This window comes from Phodopus roborovskii, unplaced genomic scaffold (genome assembly GCF_943737965.1).
Source record: "Phodopus roborovskii unplaced genomic scaffold, PHOROB, whole genome shotgun sequence".
In the NCBI taxonomy this organism is placed as follows: domain Eukaryota; kingdom Metazoa; phylum Chordata; class Mammalia; order Rodentia; family Cricetidae; genus Phodopus; species Phodopus roborovskii.
In genome coordinates, this window is record NW_026126407.1 from 24,828,252 (window position 1) to 24,852,042 (window position 23,791).

At 43.8% G+C, this 23,791-nt stretch overlaps 1 protein-coding gene and 1 non-coding gene across 3 annotated transcripts in view; both read right to left on the reverse strand.

The window, feature by feature from the left end:
* G3bp1 (G3BP stress granule assembly factor 1) overlaps nt 1-20,466 on the reverse strand; it is a 28,329-nt gene extending 7,863 nt beyond the window's left edge. Inside the window, exons 1-5 of one of the 2 annotated variants that reach the window (XM_051180636.1) lie at nt 20,304-20,466; nt 6,890-7,002; nt 5,383-5,464; nt 3,636-3,809; nt 1,007-1,097 (exon numbers count right to left, since the gene is read on the reverse strand). In XM_051180636.1, the coding sequence (XP_051036593.1) occupies nt 1,007-1,097; nt 3,636-3,809; nt 5,383-5,464; nt 6,890-6,984 (442 nt within the window). In that variant the 5' untranslated portion in view covers nt 6,985-7,002; nt 20,304-20,466. Of the gene's footprint in view, nt 1-1,006; nt 1,098-3,635; nt 3,810-5,382; nt 5,465-6,889; nt 7,003-19,795; nt 19,945-20,303 lie in introns of those variants that run through there. The other variant, XM_051180637.1, reaches the window with a different exon arrangement.
* Nucleotides 9,105-9,244, reverse strand: LOC127219876 (small nucleolar RNA SNORA29). The gene has a single exon (XR_007834308.1). It is a non-coding gene; the product is annotated as a small nucleolar RNA SNORA29 (small nucleolar RNA).
* Nucleotides 20,467-23,791: the final 3,325 nt, after the last annotated feature.

A 23,791-nucleotide genomic window follows, 5' to 3' on the forward strand; every position in this document is an offset into this window, starting at 1 on the left:
TTCCCAAAGTTGGTATTAACCCAAAGTTGGTATTAACTAAGCTGTCTGCCCTAAGATTTGTAATTGTTCTGAATTCTGGATTCTGGGATGGGGTAGGGGAAGTCACTCTGCACTGGGCTCATCAGCTTCCCATCTGTCTCACCTGAGAAAATCAAGTACACAAAAGGAATGAAGATTGATCAACAAAGCACCTGTGTTTATTACAAAACCAGCCTGGAAGGCACTCATGCAGCCAAGTAAACTGACAGTAGAGAACAAGATGGCATGTGAATTCAGTCCTTGCCCACTGCTGTGGTCATGGTTCTCATCAGGGTGGCTTACACCCCAGAGGAAAACGGTCTGGGACTCTCTCAAATCTATACCCTCCAGTGACTGACTCCCCTTTCCCAGGGGCGCAGTTACAAACACTAACAAGTGATGTGAAATTTCTTCTCAGAAAGAATATCAGACTTTGTGAGGAACACTGTAGAGTAAGGTCAATAAACTGACAAAAAAAAAGGGCAAAAACCACAACTTATCTAGACCATGCCTCTGCAGCAGGCCACACCACCTTGTTAGCTGAGTTACTTAACCTACAAGGATGGAGGGATGCACTGAACAGGCTTCTACTTATGGAGACTATTCTCCACAGGTTTGACTTTGCACACTCTACCCTGCCCTTCCTCCAGCCATCATCATCGCTCTCAAAAGACCAAAACTTCAGGACAGCATTCCCTGCAGAGCAAAGGCAGGCACCTTGCCTGCCCATTTTACAAAAGTGGGGTTCCTGGAGGAAGAGTTCACACCTTTCACCACCACTCTGCAGCACAGCTGTGCCAGACCCTCTGCATGGAGTTCTACACCAAGCCAGACTTAACTGGCCTGCTTCTGACCCAGGAGAAACTAATCATTCACATTAACTAGGAGAATCCTCATGCTCTGGTAAGATTAATTAACAAAAAAATACCCTACGTCAACCTGTTGCCACTTACAAATTCCACACAAGTAACTGTGGCTTCACACTTACCATCCTGAGGTTCAGTGACAAAGCCACCAAAGACTTCATCTTGGTATCTGAAGATGTCGTTGTGAACATAGAACTTGTTGGCAACAGAGCCCTGAAATGTCAGCAACAAATTTTCAGTTATTCAGACTTATAAAAAACAGAACCATGAACATTCATCTCTCTACTTTCTGTTTCTGATGCATGTAGCCAGCTGTCTCATATTCCCACTGAAAAGTCAAAAAAAAAAAAAAAAAAAAACCCAAAAACCCACATATCACACACAAGAGCAGTTCTCAGCTAGGAGAAATTTTGCCCCCAGGAGACATCTAGCAATATCTAGAAACCTATAGAGGTTGGCTTCTGATAACTGAGGGAAGACTAAAGAGTGCTAAATGACAACAGCACGCATGACAGCCTATGTCATCTGTGCCAAGATCAAATGCCCTACTGTGTTCTTTACTCCGTTGTAAAGCACCACATGGACATATTGTTAAAATATTCATCCTTACCACCAGATGGATGACAGAGAGAGGGAAGGGAGAGAGGTAAAGGGGGGCAGAAAGAGAGGTCAGCATAACTCTTTCGCAGGATGCAAAAACAACTTTTCACTTGAGGAAAGTAAAACACCCTAACTCAAATTTAAGAATATGATTCCACTAGTTATGGGAGTATACTCTAAAGATCTCTCCTGTGGGTTTAGACATACTTGAGCCCAAAGCCAATCAACTCATTTATTGGCTGTTTAATTTCTAAAGTTGTTCCCTCAACCACAAAAAGTGAAATATCAGGACATACCATAGTGATTTGTGTATTGACGTGGTTTATTCAATATATTTTCTTAAGGGAGAGAAAAGCTCCCGTTGAAAGACAAAAAGGAACTATGAGGAGTCTGTATAATGAGCAATATAGGCTGTAAAATCCTCTCCATGGGGATTAGTCATCAGTCCTCCTCCTCTGAGATATCATCTCTTGGTTTACTGTGGACAGATCTCAAGCTAGCAAACCTCCTGCCTCAGCTCCTCAACAGCTGGGACTGCTGGATTGGAAAGATGGCTCAGGGGTTAAAAGTACTGGCTGCTTTTGCAGGTCACCCAGGCTCAATTTTCAGCACCCACATGGGGATCCACTGCATAATACTACATGCAAGCAGACAAACACATAAAAAAAAAAAAAAATAGGTTTTCAACACTGGAATTACATGTACATACCACCATGGCTGCCAAGTATGGACACTCTAATGTAAGTCTTCCTTCAAAAACCTTGACTACACACTCAATGGTGGTACATACCTGTAATCCTAGCTCTTGATAGGTTGAGGCAGGAGGAACACTGTGATATTCAAGGCAGTCTGAGCTACAAAACAAAAGCATCTGCCAGGTGGAAGTGGTGCACTCCTTTAATCCCAGCACTTAGGAGGCAATGCAAGGGAGTTCGAGGCCAGCTTGATCTACAGAGCAAGTTCCAGGACAGCCAGAACTACACAAAGAAACTCTGTCTTAAACCACCCCCCCAAAAAAAAATCCTTTTAAAGGACAGGGATAGTAATTTTACTAACCTAAATAGAATTTTTTTAGATGAATGCAGGAGAAAACACTTATTCAGCAAGTCCTTATAAGCAGACTCCACACTTATGCAGCTTCCTGCCCCAGCTCTCTGAAGGCACAGATGGCATCCATCACCCACCTGTGCAACCTTCAGAAGTCTAACTACAAAGAACCACCATGAATGAATGGAACGAGCTAATTCCCCAATGGGGCTTAAGGGGCCAGGGCACAAGGGCATAAAGCATCCTGTGCCCACACCAGAACAGGACAGCATGAAGGGTTTCCACTGACTCGGCCCAGGACATAAGGGATATGTTGAACAGTTAATAAATAACACACTAAATATACTAGAAATACATGAATGAAGGAGGAGTGTTCTTTATAAGATAATGCCAATGAATGAATACAGGGTAGTGGATGAGACCAGACATTCCCATCTGTCATCCTTCCACTCAGCCAAGAACCTCCAATGAAGACTAAGGACAGATACAAAACTCTGATGAAGAGCAGCACATCTATACAGGACCGAAGGACTGGTCACAACTTACACACCAGATACAACAGCTACCTGACTTCGGTGGCAAGACCTGTACACATTACCTGGGGAAACCAGAGCCACTAAATGGCATCATGGCCATTAAAGATGACTAGAAGAAAAACACATAAAGAGTGGCTATCATGTGACTGTGTGCTTCAGAACCATCAATGCCAAGCAAATCGAAAGAGTAAGGTACAAATGACAGGGAACCAGAGACACAATGGAATAGTTATACATGGAATCTTGAACCAAGAAAAACAAACTACTATGGCATATCCCCTGAATATGACTATTCAGTGAGATATACTGAGTAGTAACAACAGGATGGTTATGGGACAGAATTCCTTGTCCAGAGGAAATGTCAGCTGAATGGACACAAAGTGTCCATTTCAAATAGTTTATTTAGAAGGAAGAGGACCCCCCCCTCCCCAATAACAGATCTCCCTGAGCCAATGAAGACACCATAGAGTTCCAGGCCACAAGAACAAATCAACTGGGCTGCCAGGAATCTAGAGACTACACACAGCTTTTTGTCTCTAAATGCTCTCTCACCACAGAGCCAACATACCTCAGGAGCAAGGACAAAGGTCTGCATGAATCTGCGCAGAGCCTGGTTGTTGTTGGACAGTAGCCCCATCACTTGGACCACCACCCCATCATTCAGAGTGGCGTGAGCATCCACGTGGCGGATCTTGGTGTGGCAGTTGGTGAAGTTTTGTGACATCACTTTCCTGTGGATTTCCTGAGGAATGGAGGCAAGAGTCAAACCCCCAGGGATTCAGCAGATCAGCAGCTACCAGCACCAACTCCATGTGTTCTTTTGGATCTGGTCCTTGACACTCAGCCCTACCTCCTGCAAACTCCTTGAGCAGAGTCTCAAAACAATCACAAGGAACCTAACAAGCACACTGAAGGGCAAAAAACCCATTCCATGGCTTCAGTGAGCTTGACAGTAGCTAGGACCACCTAGGAGACAATCCTCCAGGCATGCCTGTGAGGAGTCTCTAGATTAGGTTAATTGTGGTGTGAAAACCCATCCTAACAGCACCATTCCACAGGCTAGGCCCCTGTACTGTATAAAAGAGGATGGGAACTGAGTACCAGCACTTACCTCGTGCCCTTGCTACAGCCCCACTATGATGGACCAACCACACCCTTGAACCAGGAGTCTCTAATAGGCCGACCACACCCTCCAACCATGAGCCTCAATAGTCCTTCCTGCCTAAATGCTTGTCAGGTGTTTTGCCTCAGCAGTGAGAACAGTACACAGCAAAACCAGAGACTTCCATAGGAGTGCAATTAACACCGTAAAATTTACATGACACCCAGTTAAAAATAAAAATAAATAATCCCAGGTTGATGAGGCCTAATGATCAGCATGTCATCTCTAGGATCTGTAAGGCAAAAGCAGAGAGCTCCTGAAAAGGTGTCCTTTGACCCCTGCATGCATGCCATGGCAGTTACACTCACCCAAAAATCAATAAATGCAAACATCTCAGAGCAGGAGAGATAGCTGCTTGTTACAATCTCTTACTGCTCTTAAAGAGGACCTGTGTTCACTTCCCTGCCCCCACATGGCAGCTCACTCAATCACCTGCAACTCCAGTTTCCAGGAACCCAAATCACTTCCCTAGCCTCCTCAAGCCCTAGGCATGCACATGGTACACAGACATGTATGTTGGCAAAACACTCATACACATAAAACAAAAATATATCCTTTTTTCCAAAAATATATCCTTAAAAGAACTTTAAAAAATAAAAATTTGCCAGTACAGCACAGATAAAAAGAATGCATATACTGCTGTTTATATAATATAGTCCAACTATCTGTGTGTGCTCTGGTTCCAGTGATCACAGCTCAGCCTCTTAAAAAAAAAAAAAAAAACAAAAAACTGTCCTGCCGTATGTATAATCCAAGCACTTGAAAAGCTGAGGCAGCATGGCCTGAACATTCATAGCAAGCTCCAGGACAGCCAAAAACGTATATCAAAATTATGTGTCAAAAAAGAAAATACCAAGTGTGGTAACACACACTTTTAACCCCAGCATTTGTGAGGCAGAGGCAAGCGGATCTCAGTGAATTCAAAGCCAGCCTGGTCTACAAAGTGAGTTCCAGGACGCCAGAGCCAGGGTGCCAGGACACCAGAAATGACATTCCTATACAGAAGCCAGCGATCTAACACAGAAATGTAATTAATATGACAACACACAGGCATTTCAACAAATCAAGGAATTAAGAGTCACCCTCCCAAGGAACCAGCTACCTGGTAGGGAAACTACCACCTCCTCTTCCACTACTGGCCCACTGCACCCACCTTCTGCCCGTAGACTGCATCCGCTGGCTTCCCATTGGAATCCAAGCCCCCATGGGCATAGGAAGAGTTCTTTCCATAAAATCTGTACAAGAGAAGGCAATTTACTTCTCATCTTCAAAGACCGGAAGATCAGGTACTTAGTGTCAGTCTTGATCCCTATCCACCTCACTGGCAGGCTCACAGCAGGGACTCTATGTTTATGCACGATAAATCCATTGCACACACACACACCCAGAGTCGGACCAATCTCAGTCAAAGAGGCATGTGTGTGGTGGTGTTCCAGTCTGACTTCCAGGTTTCAGGGTAGGATGATCATGTTGGGAAGGACCTTGGAGTTTGTCAGCAAAGCCAAGCACTTAAAGTCAAGTTCCTGCTTCAGCTGAGGACAGCTGTTCTGTTACAAATCAGAGTCAGTGCCTTCCCATCTAAGAAGGCAGTGGGCAGTTGTCCAGTATGCAGGAGGTATGACCTTTTTATCCCTTAAGCTCTTTCTCTCTCTCTCACCTAAGCACTCAGATACCCTGTTTTCATTAAAAGGACAGAGAGATGTATAACAAATGCCAAATAAAGATCACTGAAGACATCTGGGGTCAGCCCAATAAACTCTAAAGTAAGTGAGCCCACATTATTGCTGTTACTTTCCAGCAACTTCAACTTGCTACCCTTTGAGACAAGGTTTTTCCTATATAGCTCTGTGTGGAACTCACTATGTAGACCAGACTGGATTCAACTCAGAGATCCACCTGCCTCTGCCTCCTGAGTGCTGGGATTAAAGACGTGTGCCAATGCCCCAGACAACATGCTGCTACTTTTCACATTTTTAAAGAAACTCAGTCTCTCATTGATGGGAGATGTTATTCTGTATATGGTTCTCTCATTGGTTGATGAATAAAACACTGATTGGTCAGGCACGACTATAGGCAGGGCTAAGAGACAAAGAGAATTCTGGGAGGTGTAGGCAGAGAGGAGAGCCATGTGAAAACACAAAGGGGTAAGAGGTCTGGACTCTTCTCTGATAAGGTAAGACCACATGGAAATACAGAGATTAATAGAAATGGGCTAATAATGAAGACAGAGCTAGCCAAATAAGAAGCTCTAGTTATCGGCCAACATTTCATAATTAATATAGTCTGTGTGTTCATTTAGGGCTGACATGGCTTCGAAACTGGGTGAGATATACCATAAAATCTCATCTCTCTACCAGGCCCCTCTCTGCTACACCCTCAATGGTAAGGAAAATGCAGGAAAAGGAAATAGTACATTAGTAAGATAAATATGCACACAGCATCCTCCAGCTCCAGCTTGGGTTTGTGCTATGTCCACATAGTTTTCTATACTACAGCACTAAAATCCCAGCACTCAGGAGGCACAGGCAGACAGACCTGGGGGTCAGGCCAGGGCTACAGATAAGACCTTATACTCTTTCTGTCTAACCCTCTCTCTATAGGTGATTATGTGAATGAAGGACCATCCCACAACACATGAAGGCACATGAGAGAGAACACACCTGTGCAGCATGTCTGGGGCCTGGTTTAGCAGGGTGTAGTATTGTCGCACAAACTCCCGCCCGACCAGCAGGGGACTAGGCTTCTCCATAACCATCGCTTTGGTCGATTCAACCTGTAAAACAATACCAAAACATGTCAGTCAACAATCGTAAGTGCTTGAAAAGGACTGACTCACTATGCTAAGAATTATACAGCATCGCTTCAGCATTCCTAGGAGTCTCCCTGCTACACTCTAGCTACTCTGAAACTCACTGTGTAGACCAGAGTGGAATCAAACTCAGAGATTTGCCTGCCTCAGTCTCCCAAATGCAACTGGTAAAGATAACAACTACACCTAGTAACCTCAAAGTTTAAAAAGGAATAAACATAGCATTGGTGACAAATGCCTTTAATCCCAGGACTCAGGAAGCAAAGGCTAGTGGATCCCTGTAAGTTTGAGGCTAGTTTGGTCTACAGAGTAAGTTCCAGGACAGACTCCAAAACCCTGGCTCTAAAAAAAACAAAAGTAAATAAATGAATGAATAAAGCGCAAAGCCAAAATTATAAGATTTAACCCCTAAGGCCAGGCACTGATAATGCATACATCTAATCCCAGCACTTGGAAGGCAGAAGCAGGCAGATCTCTGTGAGTTTGAGACCAGCATGGTCTATAGAGCTAGTTCTAGGACAGGTTCCAAAGCAATACAGAGAAACCTTGTCTCAAAAAACCAAAACCAAAACCAAAAGAAAAAAACATTTTAACCCCAGGGGTAGAGAGATGGCTCAGTGGTTAAGAGTACTGGTTGCTCTTCCAGAGGTCCTGAGTCCAATTCCCAGCAACAACATGGTGTCTCACAACTATCTATAATGAGATCTGGTGCCCTCTTCTGGCCTGCAGGGGATATATGCAGGCAGAAATACTATATACATAATAAATAAACCCTCAAAAACAAATTAACTCCTACAAATAAAAAATTAACATTCTCACTGGTTTGTTGTTTAAAAAAGTAATCAAAGTCAAATAGCATGCAGTTAATAAGATACGTTTTAACTAAAACCAAAAATACCAGAGATTGACAGTTAATACTTCTATTTAAAAAGATACCTATAAATCCTCAACATCCTCTGACATGACCTTGTACATGTAGCAATCTTCCAGGCTGAAACACCACATCCTGTTCATTTTTTTTCAACTACAGTTCCTAGATCAAGTGTAGAATCCACAGAAATGGCAGCTCTAAAGCCCCTAGAGTTCCTTAATACTACAGAACATTCAAGGCTCAGTAAGGAAAGCAACTTACAAGTCTCAATCAAGGGAGTTCCCAAAACAATACAGGACTCACAAGATTGGGAACTGTACACCTTGTGGAGATATATAGCTTTTGTGAGTGTCATCACCCAGTCTAGGATGAGAACTATTGGTGATGGAGTTACCAACAAGCTCATAAAAACAGACATTTGTCCACATCTCCCCCAGAAAAAAACCTTATAACAGATAGTCACCTTATTTAAGAGATAAAATTATACAAATATGCAAGCAAAACAGAACATATACAAATCTAATTACTGTATAAAAGGGGATCAGTTTTATTTCAGCATTTTTTTATGTTAAGTATACAGTAGCAAGTGTTTTTCCTGAATGTGTGTCTGTACCATATGTGCACCTGCTGCCCTTGGAGGTCAGAAGGAAACATGAAGCCATAGAACTAGAGTTATGGATGGTTGTGAGCTGCCACGTGGGTGCTGGGAATCAAACCTCAGTTCTATGGAAAAGCAGACAGTGCTCTTAACTGCTGAGCCCTCTCTCCAGCCCATTTCTGCTTTAAGATGTGTGGGTAACAGCAGTTTCTACCATGTATTAAAGAAGAAATCACCATTTAGTCCACTAATTTGAAAGACATGGGTGTCTTAGCAACATTATCAGACAATTATTTCCAAGTACATCTTTGTGTATACATTGTTTTTCACTGAAAAAGCATACTGCTCCCTGTTTAAAATATACATTAGGGAGCTGAGAAGTAGTGGCACAAGCCTTTCAATTCCAGCACTCAGGAGGCAGAGGCAGGCAGGATCTTAGTTCACAGCCAGCCTGAACTACAGAATGCATTATGGAATAGCCAGGTCTACACAGAGAAATTGTCTCAACCATCCCCCCCCCAAAAAAAGATATTAAAAAAAGTTCATTACTCAAACGTTGAGTTTTACCACATGTAACAGTGCCCACTGTCATAAGCAGGTTTACTGTTGAGCCGTTTCATATAGAGGGAGGACATTGGAAAGCCCTCACTCTTCAGATCATGACACCTTTAATCTGCCCCATAAGCATAGCCACAAAAACCTATCATCAAGAGGAAATGTGGTAGTCAAATGGGATATCAGGGCAATTCTGAATGTGACCCAACCAAAACAAAACAAAAATTATTGATTTAAAACATTTTTAATGTAAGTATGCCACGAGTGCATGTGGATGACAGGAATTGAATACAGGTCTTCTGCAAGAAGACCAAGTAGCTGGGTGGTGGTGACACATGCCTTTAATCCCAGCACTTGAGAGGCAGAGGCAGGTGGATCTCTGTGAGTTCAAGATCAGCCTGGTCAATAAGAGCTAGTTCCGGGACAGGCTCAAAAGCCACTGAGAAACCCTGTCAAAAAACAAAAAACAAACACCAAGTGTTCTTAACCACTGAGCAGCTCTACAGTCCCGTTATTTTGTCTTTGTTACTTCAACTGTGTGGTTCACCAACATGAACTTGGGAACTTGGTAGATGATGTGACCAGAGAAGCCCTGCCTGGACTGACTGTGAGCAGCTCCAGGTGACCCCTTTGAAGGCTCAACTGTGAAAGAATCAACAATAGAAACTCTGATCATAAGTCAGTCAACAAATACCACAAAGGTGGAGAGCAGACTACACATTTGCCCCGTCTGTCTACAATAGATAATAGACTCCATGGTCTTCAGATTTTCAAATTCTCCACTCCCTCCTTAAAAATAGTCTCCATGCTATCCATAAAGCTACTGAGATATGGATTAATGGTCTGGAGTACCCTGCAACCTATACTATGCTTCATCTCTCCTTCAAGTGAGACTGACAACCCATGTATAACACAAAGGAATGCACTAGAACCCCACTCCAAAGCACTCTTGTGAGCAAACATCTAGCTCCCACTGAGTCTGTGCCCTGACTTATCTCAAGTCAGGGGTAAGGCAAACACTCTTCCCTTAAAAAAAAAAAAAAAAAAAAAGTAAATTAAACAAAAACCACAATAACTGAACATCAGGGATTCTCAGACATCACAGAAGGCCATGGTGGCTCATACTTGTCATCTCAGCTCTTGAGAGGCTGATGCAGAAGGGTTATTGCGTTTGAAGTAGTCTACATTTTAAATTACTATCCAACTAATCCATCTTTTTTCCCAGCTCAGATATGAAGCATGAATAACACAGCAACCCCAGAGAATGCTTTTCTCTCACTCTCGAACTAGTCAACTCTCAATTCTCTGAAGCAGATATATAGACAATCTGTCTGACCCAGAACTCATTTTCCTCCAGCTTTGGCCTCAAATGCTGGACCTCAACAAGCTATCAACACCCAGTTTCTGCCCAACACAAAACAATTCAGATTCTTTTTAGAAACAAACCTGCCAGTTACTATTCCATGGTGACAAATGGAGGCTGAATACAAACCTGTAAAAACCATGAAGTACTATGAAAACACAAGCCAGAGGCTCCAAGGTTCCCCCTCACTCAGCCAGAGCTTCTGGTTACAGTGTGTCCTCTCCAAAGAGCTTTTAGAAATAGCTACAAATATGGACACACACCCCGCCCCCATTCCCAATGTAACTAACAGGCTAGCAATAAAGCTACCAAGATCAGCACCAGGAAACAGGCCAGCTAGATGACTGGAAACAGCAAGTCTCCCCGCAGCCTGGGAGGGCTAGAGTCTGAAAGCAGCACAGACATCCTGTCCTAAGGTAGGTCAAGCTCAATAGGTCGCTTTGAGGTCACTCTTACTTCTTACACTTTTTCCCAGGAGGACAACACCTGGGGGAGAGTATATGAATCCTACCCTTTAATCGTTATGCTTTAGAGAAGTGAAATGAAATAAAAGAAAAGCAAAAGGTTAAGGTTAAGTTAAATAAGCCTTTTCACTTAACAAAGTTTAACATTCCAATGTTTTTTTATTACTGTATGTGCCAGTGCCCTAGGAGGCCCAAATCCTCTGGAGGTTGCGAATGGCCTGATATGGATGATGGAGATCAAACTCCGGTCTTCTGCAAGAATAGCAAACACCCTGAACCATCCAGCCATTTCGCCAGCCCCCAACTTCACATTAAGCAATCTCCACTGGAATTAAGACCCATTCCCTGAGATGAACAGCGAGATGCCTGACACAGTTCAGGGGACCAGATAAGATATAGACCTAGAGGAAAACCAAATACTACAGTTCTTCTAAAAGAACATAGCAATAAAATGACTCCTAATGACATCCTGCTATATTCATAGATCAGTCCCTTGCTCAGCCAACATCATACCCAGAGAGGCCTTAGAACATTCAGTCCTCAATGCCATGTCTCCATCAAATACCTCCCCTCAGGGCTCAGGGAACCCTGCAGAGGATGAGGTATAAGGATTGTAAGAGCCAGTAGAGACCAAGGAAACAAGGCCTTCCAGACACAACAAAGCTAACCCATATATGAACTAGAGACTGTAGCCACATGCACAGGGCCAGATATGGGCCTGTGTTGAGAGGGAAGAGGACACAAGCCTCCACCCCTAACTCTACACTATCTTTAACTGATGATAACCACTCACAATGGGAATTTTTCTTTAATTAACATTTTATATAACTGCATGTAAGGGCAGTCCCTGTGCCCAGCAGTAGATGGCCAACACAAAACAAAGTCAATGGTATTTTTGGTTACACAATGCTTTTTTTTAAGCTTACAGATCTTTGCATATATATATATATATATACATATATATATATATGTTTTCTGACTTTGTTTTTATGAGTTTTCTGTGTGTGAATGAATGTGTGCATGTGAATGTGTATCTCAGCATCTGTATTAGTTTCTTGTGCTTTTTTCCCAGTCTGTTTTGTCCTATTCCGGTTTTATTATTTTATCATTGTTATTATTATAATTATCATTATATTGTAGATGCCTGTTTATATTCTAATGAAAGGGAAAGAATCTATTTTAAACATAGGAAACTCAATCACAGAACACACAGGGCTGCTGGGGTGGGAGTCGGAGGTAAAGTGCTCCTCTGGCATTGACCTGGAGTCAGTCTCAGAGCCACAAAAGAAAAGGCAGTAACATACCACACACACAGATCAATGATTCCTTGACTAGCATCCATTTCCTATTGGCTGGGCTGACTGGCTTGCAAGCTTCTACATAAACTTCTAAAACTTCTCACTTGACCTCACATTGCTAGATCTCACGACATCTTTGCTGATATGAACAAATGCCACTTAAGGGTCCTCCCCCAAAGACCAGACAAGTGACCTCTAGCTGCTGATAAATGGGGAGTAGGAACAATGAGAGGAGCTAGCCAACCTACAGCCAAAGTTTCAATAATTCTGCTTTAAAAAAAAAAAAAAAAAAAAAAAATCAAACATAGCATGTCAACAGCTTACTTTAAGTGAAAGTTTCAAGGTTTTTTTGTTTTGTTTTTCTTTTTTAAGCAACATGCTATAAGAAGTTACTACCCAGAATTTACAGTGGTGAGGACAATGTTTGGCATGAGCAAGGTTCAGTCCCCAGCACCAAAGACAGAAAATCACTAAAGAACAACCCCGCTTGCCTATAAAGTACAGGACTGAACAATTCCAGAAGAGCACAGAACATAATCAAAGCAGAACTGGCAATTCCCAGGAAGTACCAGATGGACAATAAACAAAACAATGAAACCCTATCACTTCTCAGGCAAGATCCCCAAGAACATCGCCTTAGTCACTAACAAACATCAAGAGTAGGTGCTGGCCTGCTAAGATGGGGCCTTGAAAGAATAACCTACAATTCTCTCCTGTGTTTATTATATACAAAGAACTCACCCATGAGCATAACACAAAGACAGACATAACTGTTGCCCTGCTCGTAAAATGTAAGATTGGTGACATCAAAGGGAGACTAGCTAAGCTCCACATACATATTTAAATTAATGAAAACTAAAGAAAAATAAAATAAAAACCTTAAAACTATCATTTACAAAAGTGAAAAACACTGTATCACACTAAGTGGGTATAAGGGTCAATCTGCCCACCCAAGACAGTCACAATATGTATAATAATCAATCCCAGTTCTAGGTGGAATGCTGGAGGGTCATGAGTCCAAGGCCAGCCTGGGCTACATAGTGAATTTGAAACCAACTAAGAAGAGATCTAAAAAACAATTTTAATAAAACAGGCCAAGCCAAGCATTGGTGGTGCATGCCTTTAATCCCAGCACTAGGGAGGCAGAGGCAGATGGATCTCTGTTGGAGGCCAGCCTGGTCTACTGAGCTAGTTCCAGGACAGGCTCCAAAGCAATACAGAGAAACCCTGTCTCGAAAAACAAAACAAAACAAAAAAACACAAGCCAACTGTCAAAAAGGCACTACGTGGTAGTAAGAAAAACATCTCAAAGCACTTTCAGTATTCTGCAAAGTAAAGCCAGACAGTCTTCATAAATGCACCTGCAAATGCATTCTTTTAACAGCTTAGCTAATGAATGCACGAATGAACTTTATCAGGACAGTGTTCAAGTGTCCAAGCTGGGGTCATGGCTCAATAGAAGAGTGTCTACAAAGTCCTGAGTTCAATTCCCCATACTACAAAAAGAAAAAAAAATTACAGAAACACACCCATATAACTAATTCCCAAGGACAGTACAAATGCAAGTAAACATGTCATTCTATAAAGGTAATATAATTAAAAACATAAAAAAATGAAACTCACGGGGCTGGAGGAAAGATGCCTCTTTGATCAAGAGCACCTATGGCTCAATAAGATCCCAGCACTAGGCACAGGATGGCTCACACTTGTCTGTAACACCAGCATCAAAGATTCTGATGGTCCCTTTTGGCCTCTGTGGGGATCCACAAGTGCACTGATGACCCCCCCCCATCTTAAAAAGGATCAAGCCAAATTAGCAACAATGGCCAACCTTCCAAAGACAACCTACATGACACCAAGTTAACCAAGAATTTCTTTTTTTCAGTGTTTAATTAGAACCTAGGGAATGACATTCTGTTTACCCAGCCCTCTTTTATTTTAGAACAGGATCTAAGTTGCCCAAGGCTAAACTTGAACCCAGTGCCTCAGCTTCTTTAGCTAGAAAGGAACACAAAAAAGGCAAAAGGCACTGAGAATACTTTGGAGGCAGGAAGGGGCAGGTGGGGTAAATAGCTCACATCAGACCACCCCTTTTACATACAGGTGCTCTACTGTCCAATTAAACCCTGATATAGCTGTCCATAAACTTCTCCCAGCACAAGCCAGGCATGGTGGCACAAGGCTCGGCAGCGGTGAAGCTCTCCTTTAAACACACCACTTGGGAGGCAGAGTTTGTGAGTTCAAGACTAGCCTGGTCTACAAAACAAGTTCCAGGACAGGCATGAGCTGCTACACAGAGAAACTGTCTCAAAAAGATAAACAAACAAAAAAGTCAATACTGGGCACAACTCAAATAACAAAAATTAAGACGAGGAGCTAGGGGTGCTGTAATCCAGCATTTCTTGAAAAACAAAACAGATATAAGAGTGTCTGAAAATACAGAAGGGAATGGGAATCTACACTGGAAACAAGTCTTTCTTTGGGGGGTGGAGGTGGTAAGGTCTCACTGTGTAGACCTGGTCTAGAACTCAGAGATCTATTTGCCTATCTCCTATTGTTAGGATTAAAGATATGCACCATCATGGCAGGTTTGACATTTTTTATATTTATTTAGTATATATGCATGTGCACACACACAAGCACCTACACACATGGAGGTCAGAAGATACTAGAATCAGCTCTTCGGGAATTTTTTTTTTTTTTTTTTTTTTTTTTTTGAGACAGGGTTTCTCTGTAGCTTTGGTTATCCTAGAACTCCCTCTATAGACCATGCTGGCCTCAAACTCGGAGATCTCTGTCTCCCAAGTATTAAATTAAAGGCACGGGATACCACTGCCGGTACAGAATTCTTTAAAAAGCAATACAAAGTATAAACTATTGTCTAAACAGTGTCAAAGTATCATTTTGACCATTTTATAAATGTATCAAAAACACTAAGAACAAACACTATGCCCAACACTGAGACTATAAAGATGATATCAAGTGTGTTTGAAGGTTATATGCATTGTATTTCAATGTTTGAAGCCAGGCTTTGGTAACTGAAACAATGTCTTACCAAGACTAGAGTAACTTTGTTGCAGAAGTCAAAGTAAGCAAAAGCAGGGCATTGGTGGTGCAGGCCTTTAATCCCAGAACTGGGGAGGCAGAGGCAGGTGGATCTCTGAGTTAGAATACAGCTGATCTTCAGAGCTAGGTCAGGCTCCAAAGCAATACAGAGAAACCCTGTCTCGAAAACCACCCCCCCATACACACACACACAAAAGGCAAAGTATAGACCAGTCACTCGCTGCCAATCTGTTTCCTAAATTCTTTAGACTCCCTATATGCCACATCCCTCCCAAATTCTTCCTGGTGAAAGGCTAATTTTAAACTGATCAAGCAAAATACCCTGTTAATTAATGCAAGGAAGAAAATACTTAAGTAACAGAAGCAGTCACATTTCAGGGAACATGCTTTTAAGCCCAGCTACTTGGAAAACTACAAGTTCAAAGTTTGCATAGGCTCCAGAGTTCAAGACCATTCGGGGAAAATAAGCAACTCAAATAAAAAGTAGAGAAGACAGGGAAAATAGTGACGTCACAGGGCTGGCCTAGCACACCCAAGACCCTAGGTTTACTGTCGACCTCCACAAAAAGAAATACCAAAAGGGAGGGAGTGAAGTGATTATATTAGCAAAACATTAAAATACAAATAATTTTAAAAATTTGGATAGGCAAGTAGTGGTGTCTCATGCCTTTCTTTAATCCCAGCTTTCCAGGCATAGGCAGGCAAATCTGAGTTCAAAGCCAGCCTGGTCTACAAATTGAATTCCAAGACAGCCATGAGCTGTTACACAGAGAAACTGTCAAGAAAAAAAAAAGGGGGGGGGGTTAAAATAATACTGGACACAACTCAAAGAATAAAAATTAACAAGAGGAGCTGGGGTGCTGTAATCCAACATTTCAGGAGACTGAGACAGATCAAGTACAAGGTTAGCCTGGGAGACAAGAGAAATCCTGTTTCAAAACAACAAAAATGAACTAGGTTATTAGGAGACCCTACCTCAAAAACAAAACCCAACTGGGTGTGGTGGTGTAAGCATTTTCCAGGCAGAGGCTCAAGGATAGCCTGGTCTACAAAGTGAAAGTTCCTCACAAAAAGCCATAAATCTTAGTCGCCTTAGTATACATGCCTACAAACTCTACTAAAGGAAACAGTGGCATTTCCCTTCCTTGGGTATGAACTGGATTTAATAAACAGTGGAAAAGGAAACATAGTAACTAACCGGACCCATGCTACCTGACTCTCCGGACACCGTCCAGGTACCACAAGCTACAGTGCTATGAATGTGGTACAGAACAGACAGACCCCTGTGGTCCTCCCCCAAAGCCATAAATCCAAATCCAGTCGTAAGACAAACCCAAGTGAGATCCTAAATGTCAAGGTCATGAAGGACAAAGAATAGAAACTCAAGAGAGTAAGAGGAGATAACAGATGAGGAATTTCAGGTGGATCCTGAAATTGAGAAAGGACATTTGCAGAAGGACCCAAGGAAACAGAAATAAAGCATATGTCAACAGGGTTTCACCAGCTTCATCGATTTTCAGAAATACACATTGACTGCATAGGATGAGACACACAGATCTGTGTTGCAATTCTCCTGTGAATCTAAAATTATCTCAAATACTAAGCTTTCCAGGAAGAAAAACTACAAGTCCTAGCAAGCTGAACAATTTGCTTTTCTCTCCCTGCCAGCCCCTGCCCATTCTAAAAGTTAGCAAAGAACTAGTTAACCCATTGACAGCCCACACCTTAAACTCAGCCTAAGGAGACCAGGCAGCCTGTGCTAGACAGCAATACCCCAAAGTTTAGGGATGCAGCTAAAGGGCAGAACACTGGCTCAGCATGCACAGATTCCTAGTTCTGGTTTGATTGCAAGCACCACAAAAAAAGAAAACTGACTAAATGAAAAGGTACATTATTACACTCAATACTAATAGCTCCCTGGATCCCACAATGCCCAGGTAGACAGGATTTTTTAAAGATGAGGTCTCATGTAATTCAGGCTGGCCTGAACTCTCTATGGAGCTGAAACGATTTTTAAAACAACAGAAGTACCTGGGGTTATAGTTGAGTAAGAGTCCATATCAAGTCTCAATTTCAATCCACCACACCAAAGCAGCCACTTAGTGATCAGCTACCAGAAACTGATACTGACAATGATGTACTCCAATTCCAGACACATTTCTCCCACTGGCCATTTTAATCTTTACCTTTTATACCTAAAATGCAGCGCATGCTGAAGAACATCACAAAGCCCTTCCTAGGCTGCAGCGTTCTGTTTTATAACACAAACCATGCATTGTAAGTATTCCTAGCTCTTAACCCTATCACCTAGCAACTCCCAGAAAAAATTGGCAAAAAAAAAAAAAAACTAAATAAATAGCAAGTATTTCTACCCAACGGACATTGGTCACAGGGTTCAAGTGGGGTGACAGCTGCTGAACCTAAATTTAATTCCTGAGCTTGGGTAGGTTCCCCAACTAAGACAACTATGGAGGAAAGGGAACATGGCAGTTCTTTTTTGATTTTTTTTTTTTTCCTCTTTGTGAGGCAGGGTCTCACACAGTGTAGCTCTCTGGCTGACCTGCAGCTCACTATATAGACCAGGCTTGCCTGGAACTCAGAGATCTACGTGCCTGTCTCAGAATGGTGGAATTAAAGTTTGCATCATCATTCTCAGATTGAACTATAAGCAACGTGATATAATTTAAGTATTCATTCTATTTGAGTACTGGAACTTAAAAAACTAACTAGGCAGTTTTATTAGACTGACCAAAAAAAGGAGAAAAAAAAAAAACTTGGTTTGGATCACAAATTCTCAGCTATTAAACCTGTTAGCACTGAACTCCTCCAATGGAAAAAAAAAAAAAAAAAGAAAGAAAGAAAAGAAAAAAAGAAACATATGCAACCAGGAGGTGGTGGCACATACCTTTAGTCCCAGCAATTTGGAGGCAGAGGCTGGCGATCTCTGAGTTTGAAGCCAGCCTGGTCTACAAATGGAGAAACCTGAACTTCCACACAGGTAAATGGTAACCCCTGACCAGCTGAGGAGGGAGCGGCCTAGGGGTTCTGTTACTGTGCAGCATCTCACTTCTTCCTGACAAGAAGCTAAGAGTGAGTCTGTACATTTCCTATTCCTGCCCTACTAACCATCTGTCTGAGGGCAAGGGCAGTTGTTTTAAACACTGAGGATGAAATTAACAAGTTTCTCTCAATTAGATAATTTCACCTCAAGCAGTTAATAAAATTAGCTGGACTCAAACTTCCCAGGTTAAAGGCAGGTCACCCTTGTTTTAAAATGTGATGGATTACTGATATAGCCTACCTGCACATTAACTGCAGCAAGTTCCAAGGAAACAATGTTATATTCAGAAGCAACCCAGTAAATTCAGCACTCATACTGTGTGGTTCTTTATTGCCACTTTGTATTTATTTGGAAGACAGAAACTCAATATTAAACTTCTTTGGTTTTTAACTTTGCAACAGTGTGTGCCTTGAGAGCAAGTACCAAAACTTTCATTGTAGTCTTTTTCCTTTCCAGTTGGAAACATCTGCCATGACTTGGAACTACAAACTAACATGTTTTATAAAATCCTGATGATCTTAAACATAGTCACCACACAGAAAGATAGATTGATCACAAATCCTTGAAGACATCAAACACTATGAGTACAGCCAAATGAGGGTTAAAATAGTTGGGCTGGTCTTGGTGGGATACAACTTAACACTTTAACTCCTACACTCAGGGGGATTTGAGTTCTTTCCATGCCAGTCTGAACTCCATAGTGAGAAGAATAAGTTGATCATAGATGGTTTGGCAGGAGACCTAACCGCTATGCTTGCCAACAAAACCCAATCTGTGATTGCGTTCCAATTCACAATCACTGGACACTGAACATCCTTTCCCCAGCAATTTCAGATGTGATTTATTTGTGGCTCTGGTGATTGGACCTGGGGCTTCCTGTATTCCATGCCAAGGGCTCCACCTCTGAGCTGGATCCAGGGTCCTATCCAATTTCAAACTTTCACCTCAACTCCTGTGAGAATTTAAACTATAATCTCCTCAACTTTTCTAATTTGTTTGCTCAAATTCAAAACTAAAACATTAAGAATTAAAAGGGATCTGGAAAAGTCAAGACCTGGTGACAGGCCTGACTTCCTGCTGGCGGGAATTTCCCATTACCTCGCGGTTTCTGATCGGCTGAGGGGCACATTCGTTCATTACATTTCATTGGCTGTACTTTCTTCTCTACTTTAACCAGGAACTAACCTGAGGGCGCATCTATCAGCTCTCCATATAGGAATCCGTTTAGTTTCGAAGAAAACCAAGTCTTCCTTTGTCATTCAAAACCCCACTTGCTACCTCGGTTCTCCTGAGTCTGCCACTGGCTTGCACAGATGCCACCGCAGGTCTTCCCATGCATGCTGATGTTTGCACCCAGGCTCAAGAGCTCAGGGGTCAAGGATGCCCCGTACCTACCACGCAATCTACACAAATGCCTGTCCTTCCCGGCTGAGAGTCTCGATCCAAGTCACCCACCTCCGTTTCCAGGTCACTGTACTTACCTGATTGCGCCCAGGTGACCGGCAAGGGCGGGAAAGGAGGAAGCTCTTGGCATAGTGCAGAGGTACACAGTGGGGTTTGTAGAGAGCAAGTCTTGTGGCTGACTGTCCCTGCAACTCTAACCCCTTGATCCCTGGGTCGCGCGCCTCCGTTCTACAGACTTGGGAGGCCCAATCGCGCTTTCAGCATGGGGATCACCCCCACCCCCATTCCCCACATCCCGAAGGCTTCCTTAAGTCCAGGCCCAGCTACATCTACCCGGATAGAAGGCGCGCGCCGGAAGATGTGCATAGAGCACGCGGGCCACCCAACCGCGTGACGCCCACCGGGGGCCCCATAAGGCCGTTGGCGCCGCAGACCACGCGCGGCCCAGAGCGCAGTCAGAAGGCCGCGCCGGCCGTTGGTGGGGGTGGGGACGCGCCGCGCGGCCTCCCCAAGTGTCCCGCTCGCGGCCCCAGCTCCGCTCCCGCCCGGCCCGCATCCGCCCCGCCCCATCCGCGACCCACGTACCTGCGCGGCTGAGCGGGAGGACCGGGCTGATGCGCGGGATTAGGTGGCGGCGTCCCTAGCGCGATGCCGCGGCACGCGTGCCCGCCGCCAGCTATATAGTCGCGCTCAGCCGAACGTGCTGCTCCGGGCCACTTACAGGGACCAATGGCCGCCCCGCCACCGCGCTTCTTGGTCGCGATTGGACAGTGCCTTCGTCCAGGGGCCGGGCTCTTGAGTGGCTGCCGCATCTACCTATGACTACGGGATCCAGAGCCCAGATGGACAAGAAGTCTCACCAATACTTGAATGAACTATGAAACTGAGGGCGGGATGCCCTGTGAGCGACACCCAGACAAACCAATAACTGTACACATCCACTCTCATTGGCTTAAATATCTTCCTCTGGGCGGAAACCCTCGGTTCAGGCAGGAGCGGTTGATCCACAAGGTGGGGCCCGTGTACTTTGGGGAAGTAAACCCCATGCAAGTAAGAGGTGGGGCGCGGGGGAGCAAGAAAGCCATCAGCCAATCGCAATGCCAGGTGGGGCTGATTGACAAGGAGGGATGGACCTCGCCAAAGACAACCCCAGGGCCGCCGCGTCCTCTGGGGCGGTTAAGAGGATGTGTGCTAGCTACGCGTTCCGTTCTCTTTTCCTTTCTCTTTCTCATAGGTCGAGTCCTGTCCCCGAGGACCCCCCTCCTACCTTCCCCGGCGACTTTGGTACCCAAGGATTCAAGTGACAAAGTTTCCCGGGTTTAGTTGTGTTTTGTTTTTCCTCTTCACATCAAAACTTTTTTTTTCTGCATGCGTTTCTGAAGAACCCTCAATGTTGACCCTTACCATTAATCAGCACGAATGCAGTGGCCACAGAGCACAGCGAAACTGGCTCGGGCAGGGGACCTCAAAGCATACCCTGCTGCAGCCTCGCGGGGAACGCGCACGTCCTCTCGTGGCTTCCCAGCAGGTGGTGCATAAGTGGCCCTCGGACGTTTTCAGGAGGTTTTCCCTCATGATTGCAGAGACTAAGATCCCTACTCTGGTCACTCAGACCTGCGGCCACCACGGGATTCGTCACCACCAGCCTTTGTCACATGCTTTTCTAATTGAAATGGAAACTTATCCAACTCTTAGGCAGACACTCCTTAAATTCCCCCCACAAACGCTCTGGGGACCAAGTAGCTCCTCCTACTGCCCTCTGCTTGGCCACCATGAGCATTTTGTTTGTTTTTCGAGACAGGGTTTCTCTGTGACAATCCTGGCTGTGCTGGAACTCACTTTGTAGACCAGGCTGGCCTTGAACTCAGAGATCCGCTTGCCTGTGCCCCCCCAAGTGCTGGGATTAAAAGTGAGCGTTTTATACTAAAGAGCTGTAGTCCGAATTCTAGGTAAAGATAGGACCTTGGTATGTGTTCCCCGGGGATCTCTGGAGGTGGAGGCAAGGAGAGAATTTCAGGTCATCCTGGGCTAGTAGCAAGTCTGAGGCCTAGGTGACATGAAACCCTGAAAACAAGTTAACTTGAATTCATTTGATTTGGGGAGGGTAGTGTTTTGTTTGTTTGTTTTTAGGGCTTTTTGAGACTGGGTCTTCCCTTGTAGCCAATGCTGATCTGGATTTACTATGTAACCTAGGCTGACCTCGAACTCGCTATTCTCCTGCCTTAACCTCCTTAACACCAGAACACAGATGTTAAAGTGTTACAGCGTATTTCAAAAAACAGACAGTCTCCTAGTGCAAAGGAAAGACTCACAGCCAGCCCAGTCCAGACCGGAAGGAAAAGGGAACCATGCGGAGCGTGGAGTTCTGGAGGCCGGAAGTCAACCAAAAAGTCTCTAGCACTCTAAGACCAAGTAGCCAATAATCTTCTGCAGGGATAGGCTTCAGAGTGCCTTTCTACCTGCAGTGGGCACTGAGCCTCTAGTGGGAACCGGTTTCTGGGGCTGCAAGCACCTGGCCCTAAAGAGATATGGACGTTTCTGCATTGAGAACTCACTAAGGATCGTTAGTCCAACCAACAAATCAGAGAACTTTAACAGATCTTCACGAAGATTTTTTTTTTTTAATTGCAATTTCCAAGCTCCTGGATGTTTTGCTTCTCTCTCTCTCTCTCTCTCTCTCTCTCTCTCTCTCTCTCTCTCTCTCTCTCTCTCTCTCTCTCTCTCTCGTGTTTAACAGTCTCACTTCGTAGCCCTTGCTGTCCTGGAACTCATAAAGATCCTCCTGATTCTGCCTCTTCTGGGTTTAAAGCAGTACACCACCACAGCCAGGATTTGGGAGGCAGAGACAGGCGGATCTCGGTAAGTCCCAGGACCCACAGGACTGTTACACTGAGAAACCCTGTCTTGAAAACCATGAAAAAGAAAGAAAAGAGAAAGTATGTATTCCTAAAGGGAAAAATCTGTGATACATATCTTTCTATTGTTTGAGAATTGTGTATATGCATATGAAGTGTTTTGGTCAAGGTTACCCTATTTCCCTCTCCTCAAATTTCACGGGATTTTTTTTTTCCTATTTGTTTTGGTTTATTATTTTTTGTTGTTTTTCCCACTAGGTCCACTTAGTGCTGCCTGTATGTGAATGGATGTAGGGTCATCTACCATAGTAGCCTGTCTGGTGGGACCTACCTGAAGAAAACTGACTCTCCCTCTCCTGTGGCCATCAGTTGCCAATAGTTCCTCAGTTAAGGGTGGGACGTGAGCTGAGACTTTGACTTGAACTTTCCCAGGTCTTGTGCAGGCTACCCCTGTCTTTGTGGGTTCATATATGCAGATACCCTGTTGTATTGAGTCATATCCTCTCTCTCTCCCTCCCTCCCTCTGCCTCTTATAATCTTTTTACCCCCTATTCTGCAAAGAACCCTGAGCCTCAAAGGTGTGTAGGCAATATAGTCTCTTCTTCTAGTGCATTGACTGTTGGGAACTAGCAGTCTGCTGACCCTGCCCCCTGATGATGGGCAGGATGCTCATGGCCTTGTCTTATCTACCTCATGACTTAACTGGCTGCTCAAGTTTACCTGGCTGCCAGGGGACTCAGTTAAGCATGCGCAAGTTTCCCTTTTAAAGCAAATGTGCCAAGCTCCTTTGGCTCCTCTCTCTCTCTTGTTCCTTTTCTCTCCCTCTTGTGCGCTCTCTCTCTCTCTCTCTCTCTCTCTCTCTCTCTCTCTCTCTCTCTCTCCTGCTTTTGGTTGGCCACCAGCTACCCCTCTTTCCCTCCCTTCTCTCAATAAACTCCACGTGGGCACTGAGTCTCTGGTTTGTGTTTCTTAGGCAATAGTTGTATCAAAAAAACAACATTGACCAAATTATGAATCTCTGTGTTAATCACTATTTCCTGCAAAAAGAACTTCTCTGCAAGAATTAAAAGATTCACTAATCCAAGCATGGCACACAGGGCCTGAGGTCCTCCCTGTAAACAAAGGCTTACTACAGTAATCTTTAGGGCAGCTCTATTTGTAATGGAGATAGAAGATGAAGCCTGTGATCTTGGTGTAGGCCTGAAATACTACCAGTCC